The 15951-nt window shown below is 33.9% G+C and overlaps 1 protein-coding gene across 1 annotated transcript in view; it reads left to right on the forward strand.

The window, feature by feature from the left end:
- LOC143246729 (homeobox protein dve-1-like) overlaps positions 1-15951 on the forward strand; it is a 131613-nt gene that overhangs the window by 13717 nt on the left and 101945 nt on the right. The window contains 1 exon segment of the mRNA XM_076493819.1: positions 1435-1651. Within this exon segment, the coding sequence (XP_076349934.1) occupies positions 1435-1651 (217 nt within the window).

Here is a 15951-nt window from a genome sequence, read left to right on the forward strand (position 1 = left end):
TTCATAAAGATTTGGCTATTCAAGATTCTAGCAATAACAAAACTAATTGTGGTATGTATAACAACCATTTCTTTATAACAGAACATAACATGAAGTAAAAATTCTATCCTCTCAGCAGTAACACAACTTCCACTAGGACTGTATGTAAGGTTTTGATTCTATCTTTATTGATGTCATTTGTTTATGTTGCATTGGGGAACTGGAGTTCTTAAAATGTTTTGTTTTCAGTAAATATACATATTGCAGTTTATATTGTTAACATTTATGAAAGTTTTTAGCTCAGAATCATTTTGATACATCACTAAAGAACAAGCTGAATATTTCCTGTATTTTCCAGAAATTCTTCTGTTTTGTGACATATTTTTTTTTATGAGATTTATCATTATAATTAGTAGTAATTGGTAAAAACAACCACCCTTAGGGATGTGATAGTATGCGAGAGTTCTTGTGGTTTTAACTTCAACACTTTTTTTTTTCCCTGCATTAAAAGGGAACCAAACATTTTAATATTTAAGATACATGTTAAAGTAAATGTTTTGGTGAGAGAAATGTATATTTTTATGTAATGCATACTTTTGAAATTCTGAACAAAAGACCTAGAAGTAATTATGGTAACATGTTTAGCTTTTGTTTTGGAATTTTAGTGACCTACAGTAGCTTGATTAATCATTGTATATGTATTTCAGATCAGGATACTATAAATGTAAAAGAAACTTAATAAAAAAGACCAGACATAATGTATATAATGGAAGTGGTAGGTTTATATTTACATTAAGGTTGAAGTTATGTTTGTGACATCATCATTTAGTGTATTTAAATGTTGTGTCAAGTGCCTAGTGGTTGGGAAAATTTGGCATATTTTAATGTTGTGTCAAGTGCCTAGTGGTTGGGAAAATTTGGCATTTGGGGTTGGGAAAACTTTGTATATGTTAATGTTGTGTCAAGTGCCTAGTGGTTGGGAATACTTGGCATATTTTAGTGTTGTGTCAAGTGCCTATATTTTAGTGTTGTGTCAAGTGCCTAATGATGCAAAGTTAATGGTGAGTATGTCTTTGTTTTAGTTGTTTGTCATTTTAAACATGAATGCATGTTAAAACTGAATGTGTAAGTGAAGCATGATTTATGAATATTGAAAAATCCAATATATATTTTGCTACTTGTAACTATCCAACAGTTGGCTGTGATTCAGCTTTCTCACTGTATGTTTCTTTGTTTTAATGTCCCACATTAAATATGAAATCATGAATGTGTCATGGTGCATATTTTAACATCCAGAGTTTCAAATATTATGTATGAATCAGTCACCTTGAGGATTATGTTACTGATTTTGTTATGAGGGAAACCAGGTTGTCATATTTGGTTTTCTTTTGATGAGGACATGACATTGTACATGCTGTAATTACATATGATTTTAATTATTTTTCTTTGTGTTAGGGTGTGTTAGGTAACCAGGTAACAACGGGTACAGCCCACCACAATGGTCCTACAATGACCCTTCAAGACTTAAGTGAGAGACGAGAACATGTCCAGGAGGGTAGTGAAAGTGGAGGGTCATCAGGTCTTCGTAGTCCATCAAGTCATCTGCCATCTTCAAGTGTGTTTGGAGATTTTCGTTCTTCTCATCATTCCAGAACACCGTTGCTTGGACCAGGTATTTATTACCTCCATACAGTATACTCTTTATATACCTTTGTTTCTGAATTAAGCAATAATCTGTTTGGCATGTCTTAGGAAAAATTGGACACACATTTGAGTTACTTCAGTTTGTAGTAGTGTTGTGGAATTCAGTCACTTTATGGAGGAAGAACTGTTACAGAAATGTTGGATTTCGGTATAAATAATGTAATATTAAAGGACAAGAATGGATCTTTTGGTGCATCTAAGCTGATGTATATACTAAATTGAATCTTTAGAAAAAATTCTAAAAGCCAGCCCATATAATTGAAATATTTATTGTTTCCTTTCAAACTCTTTCAAGTTCACTGTATCTGAAGGCAATCTGTTCTTAGCTAAACATAACTCGTTTATATTTTTGACCCATGTTCTACTGTTTTCACCATTAAGTATGAAAACAGATGCATTAAGACTACTAATTCCTGAACAATCTTAATCAGATCTCTAACTCTTAGTCTTTCAAGAGAAAATAAGTTCAGATATCTTACCCTATCCTAGTAGTCCTCTAAACCATTTCAAACAATTCAATGTGTCCTTTGAGGTCTGGAGATTTGTATCCATTTCATCAAAGTAACAAAAGTAATTGTATTAAGTTCAAGATGTCACCAGATGTATATGTGTACAATGATAGGTATTTTAAAACGTGACTCAACACACATCCTATTAGATTTACTTTTATGATTTAGGTAACACTGTATAGAAAAGATTAGCTGGTAGTGTTTCATAAGTATCATTTCTGTTACCTACAGTTTTATACAAACCTTGGAGCAGTTAAGACTATTGTGTATTTCTTTTTTTTCAATATTTATCAGTAAAATCTCATGAAAGATAACATATGTAGATAGTAGAGATGAAAATACCTTTTGTGTAAATGAAGCCAGGTTTTATTTATGAAACTGACTAGAAACAAATGTTGTAAATCAGTAGACACGCACACAAAAAGGAGAAAATCAGTAATGATTACAAAGCATTAAATCATCATTTGCTACCCCTTACTGCTACTAATATTTACAACCATAATCCCAGTAATGTCTCGTGGGGTTTGGCCAGCTTAGGAGATTAAGGGCAGTTCTGCTTATTGATGATGCTGTTACACAACTGTTGACAGTTATGGAACTGAAGAGTGAAGTCATGTGTGATACAGCTGGCAAGTTTGATGCTTACTGTTGAACTTGTGCTATGCACCTTTTGCATATCTTACTTATCTGTGTGTTTTAATATGTTTAGAGCTTGAGATTACTGTTTGCTACAGGATAATTTGTAAGTTTTGTGTCACAAATAATTATTTTAGAAATGAGAATGTTACAAGTTAAAGTGAATTTTGATAGGTTAAATTATTCCCTTAAATGGTTGGATGTGTCAACTTAATGTACCTGCTGTATGGTTTGTTTATATATATATACTGGATAGTCATATAAATGTGAATGAACCTTACTGAGTATGTATCTTCTGAAAAATAAAATATTTTGTGTGTGATATTCACATGAATTAGGAGCTTTGAAAAGATCAAATTTTTCAATGATACATTAAAAGAAACATTTAGAAATGTTTACATTTCGTGATATTGTAGCTAATTACATTTATATTCTAGATTCTTTAAGGTTTTCCATTAAACTTTTTTAATTTTATAAAACTATTTACAATCACTAGCATATAATAAATGTTTAACCAAAATGTTTCATTTATAAAAAATTTAAACCCACTTCTGTATTTTCATTTGGTATCTATTTAGTTAACATTTATGGAGACTTTCTGTTTTGCTCACTCATGCATTCACTTCGGCCAATAATGCTTAATGTAAATGTGGCAAAACAATAGGCAACCATCTTGTTAGAGCAGAACTAGACACAAGCATGTGTGATCTGACTAAGCCTACCTCATCTCGTTCCACAAAAACTTTCTTTTCCTGTCCAACTGGAACATTAAAATTATGTATAAAATTAGTTTTTCATAATCTACACAAACATCAGGACTGTACTTCTGGCAGAACCTGTTCACAAACGTCCTTTCTCAGAGAAGCACATAGCCATCCTAAACTTTACCATTTTTTTCTTGTACCACTGAACTAAAATCCATAATTGGCTTTATCAATTGAAATAAAAACACAAAACAAAATGTTCATTAAATATTTAGGTCATTACACTTCTGGCCAAAATTTTAAGGCCAATGAACAGAAAGAAAAAATATGCATTTTGCTTTGTTAGACTTATTTAAGTGAGTAGAGCTTCGAAAGATGAAAATAAGAAAAGGAAAAATGAAAACAAAAAACTTTTTTAGCATTTAATAGGGAAAATGTGAACACTATGAAATTAGCCTAAATACTAGCTGGTCAAACGTTTAACACCATACCAAAAAGAAGTCCTAAACGGGGTAGGAAATGCCCAACAAGAGGTTTCAGTAATGACTTGCACGGCCGTCATTGTGAATAACTTCAAACATTCACTTTGGCATGGTCGATATAAGCGTTTGCGGAAGGCTGGCTGGAATGTTATTCCAAGTGGTGAAGAGAGCTTCACGAAGATCATGCACTGTTTGGAACTGACGTCCATTTCTCTAGACTTCCCATGCCATTCACTCCCAAACATTTTAAATGGGGTTCAGTTCGGGCGAACAAGCTGGATGGTCTAAAAGAATCACGTTATTCACCATGAAAAAGTCCTTTATTCTGCAGGCATTGTGGAATGCAGCATTGTCCTGCTGAAAGATCCAGTCATTTCCACACAAGTTAGGAGCTTCAGTCAATAAGGATGCTCTCTCCAACATGTCAATGTAGCAAGCTGATGTTTAATGCCCCTGTATCACCTGAAGCTCCATTGTTCCATGGAAGGAGAAATCACCCCAGATCATGATGGAACCTCCTCTACTGTGTCATTTAGAAAATGTCTCCAGTGGGATATCCTTATCATGCTATTAACATTGGAAGCCATCTGGACCATCCAGGTTAAATTTTTTCTCATCAGAGAACAAAATCTTCATCCACTTTTCTACGTCCCATGTTTAATGCTTCTCAGCAAAGTTTAACTGAGCTGTTTTGTGGTGTAGAAGAAGGCATAGCCTTTGAAGATGTTTACGGTTTTTAAAGCCTTTCTCTCGTATATGCTGTCTTATTGTTCTTGAGCTGCATTCTGTGTCCGTAAGGGCCTTAATCAGGTTCACGATCAGTTGGTGTCTTGCCGGACAACCCGTCAAATCCTCCTACTCAATGCGCGTAAAATTTTCTTGGACCAACCACATGAAATTCTCTTTCCATATCCCTCAGGGTCTTTTAAGAAATTTGGAACAGCAGTTTTACTACGCCCAATCTCACCAGCGATGACACGTTGAAAGAGATTTTGCTTTTGCAGCTCGACAATTCTGCCACGTTCAAACTCTGTCAACATTTTAGCCTTTGCCATGTTTTTACCCAATGTAATACAGGAGATGTCAGTGGGAGATGTTGACAATGCTAATGCTTGAACACAAATGACTAAATTTAGTTACGTGTTTACTGATTAACACTTCGTTTCAGTACGGTCTTAAACTTTTGACCAGCTAGTATTTAGGCTAAATTCATAGTGTTCACATTTTCCGTATTAAATGCTAAAAGGTTTTTTATTTTTATTTTCCCTTTTCTTATTTTCATCTTTTGAAGCTCTGCTCAAATAAGTGGTTGAGTCTAACAATGCAAAAGGCATATTTTGTCTTTGTTTATTGGCCTCAAGATTTTGGCCAGCAGTGTATTTTATCCAAGCAATTACACTTGCACTGACTTTGTTACAAGCTCTGCTCAAATAAGTGGTTGAGTCTAACAATGCAAAAGGCATATTTTGTCTTTGTTTATTGGCCTCAAGATTTTGGCCAGCAGTGTATTTTATAACTGTTTGAAACTGAGATCCAAGCAATTACACTTGCACTGACTTTGTTACAAGGTCCAAATTAGGACTATTTTGTTCAGAATTATTTAAACTTTCCTCTTAGGTTCAGGAGTTGATTGGGACTGTCGAGTCACTGAACAAAATCTCAGTGGACCAGTGCTACTGACTAACCTACTGTACATATATATATATATATTAGTATTTGCCCAGGTCATTTTAGGTTCCCAGTCTGCTAATGTTCAGGGGACTGTGAGTGCCATATTGAACGTACTGATACATAATGAAATCAACCAAAATTACTTTGTTATGTTGAGAACAAAATTGTGTGAAAATAAAATTTTTGTCTGTTGAATAATTTTATTCTCAAACCCATGTTTTTTGTGCAAGTCATTACATAAGCTATTCTGTTATGTCCCCAAATTTTCCACCAGTTTTCTTCTGCAGTATCTTTCAGTTTTTTAACAGAACCTAGCATGGCTGAATGGTTAGAGCAAATAACGTGTAACCTTTGGCTACAAGTTCAAATGCTGTCACTGAATGTGCACCACCTTTCCTCTGGTGGGGAACTGTAATATGAGAGTCAATTCCACTTTTCATTGGTAAAAATCAGTGTAAGAATTCATTGTGTGTAGTTTTGACTTGTTGTATTTTGTAAATTAGGCCTAGCATGGACAGGTGTTAAGTAGTTTTAGACAAAATTTAACTAACAAATAATTCTTCATAGGGTCATTTTTCAATAACTACTACTATAACATGTGATCTATATATATACACACACACACACACACACACACACACACACACACCAGTTACTGATGTCGTTCCTTTGTTGGGAACTGTATCATCTGTAGTGATTCTTATTGGTAATGTTTTTGCTTAAATTTTATCCTACTAACTCACTTTATCAACAATATTTTAAGGAAACTTCAATCCTTTTAAAGCAGAACCTATCCCTAACACTGTAATTATGGTGAAACTTATCCTGAACTTAATCTCTTCTCTGTCAGAAGTTTTTTAAGTCTCGAGTTTATCACATCTTTGTTTCTACATTGTCCAGTTTTCTATGTTTAACATGCTGCGAAGTCATTAAGGTGTTTTAAATTAGCCCTGTTTTTCTAACTTCAGGGAAAACTTGCTGTTTTTCATGACTTGATTTTTTACAGTGACGATCTGATTTCTGTTCCTATTTCTCCATCTACACAATATTTATATTTCTCATTAGGTGGTTTTATTTCATCTGAAAATCTATCGTAAGAATGTTGCCAACTTGCTATCCTTACCAGGACGAGCATCGTCCGTCTTTGTGGGGGTTTCTTTATTATTGCAATCTATAGTCTCCTTGAATTAGTCAGTTTTCTACAGCAGCTTATGTACTTGTGATTTATGTTTGTTTCTCTGTTAAACCTGTATTTTAATTATAGTTCTGAGAGTCAGTGCTGTCTCTGTCCACTCAAAACTAATACTTTTGTTTCCTACATCTCTAGTATAAGAGTTTTTATTATATTTCTAGATCTGTACAATAATTTTAGAATTAAAATCAAATTTGTTAAGTACTCATTAAATACAGACGTCCGTATAGACTTCTCATTTAATGAGAGTTTTGTCTCCACTGTTAGTAATGTGTTGTCTACAAAAATTCTCTAGAACTGGTTGTTAATTGTAAATTTATTTTTATCTTTCCTTCTTTAAAAGTCATTAAGTAAACACAAATTAGTCAAACTGGATTGTTTCAAATTAACTAACCAGAATAAATAACCAGAAACAAACTGGATTGTTTCGAATTAACTAACCAGAATAAATAACCAGAAACAAACTGGATTGTTTCGAATTAACTAACCAGAATAAATAACCAGAAACAAACTGGATTGTTTCAAATTAACTAACCAGAATAAATAACCAGAAACAACATGGATTGTTTCAAATTAACTAACCAGAATAAATAACCAGAAACAAACTGGATTGTTTCAAATTAACTAACCAGAATAAATAACCAGAAACAAACTGGATTGTTTTGAATTAACTAACCAGAATAAATAACCAGAAAGAAACTGGATTGTTTCGAATTAACTAACCAGAATAAATAACCAGAAAGAAACTGGATTGTTTCGAATTAACTAACCAGAATAAATAACCAGAAAGAAACTGGATTGTTTCGAATTAACTAACCAGAATAAATAACCAGAAACAAACTGGATTGTTTCAAATTAACTAACCAGAATAAATAACCAGAAACAAATTGGATTGTTTCGAATTAACTAACCAGAATAAATAACCAGAAACAAATGGATTGTTTCAATTAACTAACCAGAATAAATAACCAGAAACAAACTGGATTGTTTCAATTAACTAACCAGAATAAATAACCAGAAACAAACTGGATTGTTTCGAATTAACTAACCAGAATAAATAACCAGAAACAAACTGGATTGTTTCGAATTAACTAACCAGAATAAATAACCAGAAACAAACTGGATTGTTTCGAATTAACTAACCAGAATAAATAACCAGAAACAAACTGGATTGTTTCAAATTAACTAACCAGAATAAATAACCAGAAACAAACTGGATTGTTTTGAATTAACTAACCAGAATAAATAACCAGAAACAAACTGGATTGTTTCGAATTAACTAACCAGAATAAATAACCAGAAAGAAACTGGATTGTTTCGAATTAACTAACCAGAATAAATAACCAGAAAGAAACTGGATTGTTTCGAATTAACTAACCAGAATAAATAACCAGAAACAAACTGGATTGTTTCAAATTAACTAACCAGAATAAATAACCAGAAACAACATGGATTGTTTCGAATTAACTAACCAGAATAAATAACCAGAAACAACATGGATTGTTTCGAATTAACTAACCAGAATAAATAACCAGAAACAAACTGGATTGTTTCGAATTAACTAACCAGAATAAATAACCAGAAACAAACTGGATTGTTTCAAATTAACTAACCAGAATAAATAACCAGAAACAAACTGGATTGTTTCAAATTAACTAACCAGAATAAATAACCAGAAACAACAAAAAATGTAGAGCACCATGGAGTGAAAAACTTGCTTAGTATTATTTCTCGGAGTTGGTAGTTTGAAATGACAAGAAAGAACGAAACTTGGTTCGAAAATTCAGGGAAGACGAATGGAGTACAATTTAATTGAAACAGATGAAAATGTAATAGATTTTAAATTGATGAAACTAAATAACCTGGCTGAATTATTTAAAAAACAAAAGTAAAATTAAACATAGAGCAAGCTGGATTTAATTACATGAAAACTGGAGTACATATAAGAGTGTAATTTAAAAGAAGTGGATTATAACCTTAGTTGTGTTTCCACAGAGAGACATGCTGTCTTTGTTCTTCTAAACACTTTTTAGTTGATTGCTATTGTTGGACTTCATGATGAATTGACTTTAAACTTGCCTAGACCTTGATTCAGTATGCTCGGACCCCTTTTTGACTTTAAACTTGCCTATACCTTGGTTCAGTATGCTCGGACCCCTTTTTGATTTTAAACTTGCCTATACCTTGGTTCAGTATGCTCGGACCCCTTTTTGACTTTAAACTTGCCTATACCTTGATTCAGTATGCTCGGACCCCTTTTTGACTTTAAACTTGCCTATACCTTGGTTCAGTATGCTCGGACCCCTTTTTGACTTTAAACTTGCCTATACCTTGGTTCAGTATGCTTGGACCCCTTTCTGAAATTATTTTAATATATGAATCATCTACAGGACAGTTTAGTATATAATGGCCATTTACACACTGCCAAGAAGGAATTTGATGGCTCTGTTGTTTGGTGGATAGTATGACAAGAAACTTTGGTCTTGTGATGTTTGTTAATAGTGGGCTGTTGAATTAATTTGTTATTATATAACACATTTTAATCAAGTGTGTATTTATATCCTTCACTGAGATTTCTTATTGACAATAGAAAAGTGTTTTTATTTCCTCTCTTAAGTTGATTTCAGTTAGCAGTGTTTTAAATCTCAGCTGTCAGTCGAGCGATGCGCAAATGAGAGATAAACCCTTTGAGCTGTAATAGTTGATTTAAAAAAAAAAAAAAGTGATTATCCAGAAAAATAGTTAACTTCAGAATACTATGTACTTTGTAACTTAACAAGATGTTTGTGTAAACATTAGAAACTTGTAACAAGAAGACAAAGTAGAAAGTGTAGCACTTGGCAACTAACGTGATAACTCAATCTAAATACTAGTGTGAAATAACTGGAAAATGTGGCAAATTGTAAAATTTGTAATGACAAAAGTATAATGTGTTGTCGTGACGGCTTACATTTCTTACAGCATATATTTGATGATAGTCATATATTCATGGTATACTGTAAAACATACGATGAAGATTGAATTATAGTTACTGAATATTTTAAAGATAAAGACTTGAAAATATCACCATAATAGGGTGGAGGGAAATCCACATAAAGTAGTGGGTGTTTGTACAAGTAATTTGGCGAAAACCTTAAGTGGCCGAAATGTATTTAATTCAGCACAAACTTGGCACACAATGAAATTATTGGTGATTACGAGAAACCAACTTGAAGTCAAAATGTATCTCAGAATAATATGGGTATTAACACTGATTGACAAGCAGAGAAATATGTTTCGATTTTCTTGGGTCATCTTCTGATTAAAGTGAGTTTGCAACTGATCGTTTTTGTCGGGCACGTCTTCGTAACCTAACATATATTGCAACGCCCTCTACAATCCCGTACCCATTTACAATCTCGTCCCTAAGGCATGTGCCCGGCAATGGTTAGTTGCAATCTCTGTATTAACCTGCAGGTTACCTAATAAGTTCAAAACGTTGTTCTCTTCTTTATTTAAATAAAAGTTTTAATACTCAGACCAGCTGTCCTGAGATGCAATGAAATTATAACCACGTGGTTATATTTTATCACCAGATGGCAGTAAAAACTAAAATACCGTTTGCAGGGATATACTATACCCCGAAACATTTTAACGTTTTCTTTCAGACTTCCTTTTTTCTTCATAATTATGATATACGTTTCTGACTGCACATATTTTAAACTAAACACACATATATATAGTTTTATCGGTGTACGTGATCAAAAGCTTAAAATATCTGATCTGTATAGAAAATGTCGTATATAGTAAAGATTTAAAACCGTGTAGTTTTACTGTACCGCGGATGAAGTGAATTCCGGCCTACCTTTTATACACCCAGTTTTGTACCTGTTAAACATAAAACGAATATGATTTATCTTTTAGTCGCCTTACCCGCCACCTGTTGAGTTCTAATGGCTTTAAACAAATTAAATCGCGAGATTAATGTATTTCAGACATCAGAATATTAGAGATAAGGTGGAAAGTTTAGTAGAAGAATATAACGCATTCTCTTTTGTGTTTATTAAAGAACATACCATGAATAATGACGTCATAGCTGTTATTTATAGGTTTGATCCCTTTTTCATATTTTTTTCCCTCCCAGTTCGAAGTAGAGTGGATTAGTTTGGGGTGGAGAGTATTTGGTGAAATGCATGATCTGTTATAATGTGCTCTTAAATATTAACATTTTGTTCTGTTGTCGGAGTTAGACTTTCAGAAACAGTTATTTTAGGTTTACTGTTGAAGTATTGAGTTTCACACCCACTGGATAATAGTTTTAAAAAGCTTGTGTGAAGCCAACACAGATAAAACTGTAGGCTTTAAACCGCGCGCGTCCTGTTTTGTTGTTAGGTTTAGGGAAAAGCGTGTTTGTAACATGTAAATATGGCGGGACACTAGTTCCTACAAACGTGATGAACGTTTTTAATATTCGGAAGACGAATACAAGCTGGTTCCGCTGGTTAATACAAGCTGGTGGTGTGACAGGTTCCTCTGGTTTTAGTGTGTCAGTAAATATATATATTTTGGATCTTGGTTTGATTGAGGGTCCATCATTTTTCTTGTGATTTTTGTTTATTAGTAATTAGTATTTTGACCGACGATTTTTATGCTTGTAACCACGAGTGAAACGATCTGAAATACACTCTGGTACTGTGGTGGTCTGCGTGTGGCCAACAAGGATTTTGGTGCACCGGTGATGTCTATAAAATACCCGTCCCGCTTCTGAACATGAAGTGGGCTGTTTTTGTCTTCCATCGCTCAAATTTACGCGCAGTAGCATTATATCCCTGATAGGGAATAGAAGGCCGTATCCGAGGGGTCACGGGTTTCAACCATTCTCCTCACAATTTAATAGTGTGTTGTCTGTTGGTCAACATTAAAATGGCTTCACATAAGGGAAGTTTAACGTTGTAATTTCTACGGTCGTGACGTCAGTAAAACGTGCACATGCCACGAATCACGAGAATAGTTATGTATTACGTAGGCTACAAAATGACACGTGAACTTTAAAACCAAGAAATAAAAATAATTTTGATTTTATTTACTCTCGAAATAAAACAGTTTCGAGGGCCCTGCGGAAACCCATCTATTAGTAACATATATTGTGTAACAACTGTGTGTGGGGTGAAGATTGGTGCAATTGATCAAAATTAACTACGAAGTAACAAACTGACATTAACTCCTGATTCCAGGATAGTGGCCCTCTATAACTGGACAATACTTTATCCTATCAGTAACAGAAGGAATCGGGTAATTCATGTTTATTTTTTATTTATATTTTGTAGTTGTTGAAAATCAAAAGTTTATATGTAACAAAACATTTTTATCCCATCCATTCGGTGTCTTGGGTAGTTGACATTTTTACGCTTTTATTTGATTAGAATACCACATCTGTGTTATGAACATAATAAAATAATAACAGAAAACCCAATCATGGTGTGGTGAAATAACATGGTGGACATTATCATGATATAAAACACTATTTAGATTAGGTATTATTACTTATTTTTTGAGGGAATATTTTATGACTGTTTAGTTCTGCTCATAACAAGAGTCAGAAGCATTTATTTTAAAGTAAATGTTATGACAAGTTACATAAATTGGTAAGAGACATTCGTGGTGTATGTGACTCATTGATGTCGAGATTATTGAACCTCGCATGAAATTTATTGATGTCGAGGATATATAGCGACCGAGCAGACGATTGAGTACTACAGAAAAGTAATGAGATGAGCGGGAAAAGTAGACAGAGCAGACATGGAGTAAAGTTACAAGAAGGCCAGAGAAAAGTTAAACGGAAAGTTAATCGTCACAGATTTGGAAGGCCTAACGGCTCGTATATTAGAATGAAAGAGACTAAAAGAATATTTCATGAGAGAAAGTTTTGAAGTAACCTTCGTGGACTTCAACAAAGGAACAGATGATTCCAGACTATTTTAGAGCTGTAAGATACAACCATGGTACCAAGACGATAAAATAAGAAAGTTGTGTCCGGATAGTTTGGCGACAATAACAGAGAAAAATAGTTGGGATTATCAACTGAAATTCTAAAGTAATTGAATAGTCCTAAATGGACTTTTGACAAGAAGAAGAGGAACTATGTAGTGTTTATGACATGCGTATGATATCTATTATATAAATAATGTTGTATATACGTTTAGATAGTTCCGAATATAATATTTTGAAAACAGGTGTGGAGTGAGTGTTGTTCATTGATTTTTGAATTTATCGCCAACATATCACAGACACCCACTGTAGAAGAATTCTAAGCCCAACAACATAGTGTATGTATTTTATAATATAAAAAAAGTATCAGTATGAACCTTTAATTGCCAGTTTGCGAACATAACGTATTACAGACGTGTTGACACCTCTGATGCCAAGTCTCAACATGTCCTTCAGGTTACATTGACCAACTTAAGGCGTGGCGTGACTTGTTTTTTTGTTTGGAGCGTTCTGTGTACTCTATGTTATGACTAAATTTGTTCAAGTAGTTTGTGATTTTAGTAGATTCTCAACCACTATTATGTTGTACCCCAGTCCATCTGATGGACTATGGTATTTAAAGAGAGGCCTAGTTTTTATAAATAAGGAAAGCAACAGAGATAGGTTTGTTTGTTTGTTTTTCACCGCTTTAGAAGCCTACGAATTATAACCCCGGTTTTTCACCGGTTTAGAAGCCTACGAATTATAACCCCGGTTTTTCACCGGTTTAGAAGCCTACGAATTATAACCCCGGTTTTTCACTGGTTTAGAAGCCTACGAATTATAACCCCGGTTTTTCACCGGTTTAGAAGCCTACGTATTATAACCCCGGTTTTTCACCGGTTTAGAAGCCTACGTATTATAACCTCGTTCGTTTCTATTAAATTATTGTAGTCTGCCCTGGAATATGAAGTTTTTGATTAAGTTCAATGGAGTAAAATTACCATTACCATAAATTAAGGTAACCTGGTTAAATATTTGATAGTTAATATAAAATAATGTTTAGTGTTTACTTTCTAGTTGCTTAGTTGATAGGCATAATTAATAAAATTTATGATGAAGTACATTGTAACAAACAGACCCACACCTTCCAGATGTGTATCAGAGAAAATACCCAAAGGTAAAAACAACTCGAGTTACACTTGTAAGGCACAATGCACCGTACACAGATACAAGTTTCTTGGTAGGAACACAATCGTAAGGCACAGCACATCATACACAGATACAAGTTTCTTGGTAGGAACACACTCGTAAGGCACAATGCACCGTACACAGATACAAGTTTCTTGGTAGGAACACAATCGTAAGGCACAGCACATCATACACAGATACAAGTTTCTTGGTAGGAACACACTCGTAAGGCACAATGCACCGTACACAGATACAAGTTTCTTGGTAGGAACACACTTGTAAGGCACAGCACATCATACACAGATACAAGTTTCTTGGTAGGAACACAATCGTAAGGTACAATGTACTGTACACAGGTGTTTCCTAATAGGGACACACTTGGAAGATGTAGAACATTGTGCAGAGATGGTCGTTTTCCAGTACATTAGTTTTTGACTACTTACGTGAAATAACAATCTTCTAGTGGAATAAAATAACGGCTTTCACATTCTGACTGTTCGTTGTTAAACTGAGAATATATGACCTTTCGTGGTACCACAGAAACATCGTTTCGAGTGTTAGCATGTCCAAAGTGGTTACCAACTTTACATGTTAGGACTTGTCTAGATAAGTAACCAATTGTAACCTCATGTTATCGCGAGCGGCTCCAGAATGATTTCGGACTCTTGTTTCATGGTTGGGAATCTTTGAAACATTTCTCTAATGTAGCTTGGTGATTATGCTCAATTCAGTTTTCATTGTTAAAAAAAAGTAGCCCAATAGTTGGCGGTGAGTGATGTTGACTAGTTACCTTGAGTTTGTAAATTTGCTCGTGAAACACCGACTATGCTTCAACAACGCAGTTTCAACAACTGTTGTAAGGACTAAACAATAACAAAAAACAAATTTATTGTCGTTCGCCCAGAATTATTCCTGAATATTGTTTAATTGTTTGGCATCTCTGAAACAAATTACTAGCTGCAGTTTCGTATTATAGTTAGTCCAAAACAATTTCTTATTATTATTTTACATCTTGAAACAAATAATTAGCTGTAATATAATATTGTTCAACCCACACTGTTTCTAACTATTGTGCTATCATTGGAAATCTCTGAAACAAACTGACATCTGTGATATTAATGTTCCTCCGGTGAGTTCTCTCACTCACCATCCCATATTGTGTCTTCCCGGATGAGTACAGTGATAAGTTTACGTTCATTTAAAAATGCTTTCCATTGATAATGTGTATGTTTGTTAATAACAGTATTTTCTAAATAACCACTAGTGATAATCTGTAGGTTTCTCGTACCTTTCAGTAATAGCGTGAAACCTTTGTCTAATCAGGATCTTAACACTGATTATTTCGTCTATAACACCGGTTTCATAGGAACATATTGTTGTTTTCTATTTTTTTTTCTGATTTTTACACAAGGAAAGGAGATTATTTACTGGAGTTTGAAGGAAAGTTTTGTTGTGAAGATTCAGGTTGAGGAAACATCCATCGTACTGTTACAAAAGCTTAATGTTTTGTTGTGAAGATCCAGGTTGAGGAAATATTTATCGTACTGTTACAAAAGCTTAATGTTTTGTTGTGAAGATCCAGGTTGAGGAAGTATCCATCGTACTGTTACAAAAGCTTAATGTTTTGTTGTGAAGATCCAGGTTGAGGAAACATCCATCGTACTGTTACAAAAGCTTAATGTTTTGTTGTGAAGATCCAGGTTGAGGAAATATCCATCGTACTGTTACAAAAGCTTAATGTTTTGTTGTGAAGATCCAGGTTGAGGAAATATCCATCGTACTGTTACAAAAGCTTAATGTTTTGTTGTGAAGATCCAGGTTGAGGAAACATCCATCGTACTGTTACAAAAGCTTAATGTTTTGTTGTGAAGATCCAGGTTGAGGAAATATCCATCGTACTGTTACAAAAGCTTAATGTTTTGTTGTGAAGATCCAGG

This window comes from Tachypleus tridentatus, chromosome 3 (assembly GCF_004210375.1).
Source record: "Tachypleus tridentatus isolate NWPU-2018 chromosome 3, ASM421037v1, whole genome shotgun sequence".
In the NCBI taxonomy this organism is placed as follows: domain Eukaryota; kingdom Metazoa; phylum Arthropoda; class Merostomata; order Xiphosura; family Limulidae; genus Tachypleus; species Tachypleus tridentatus.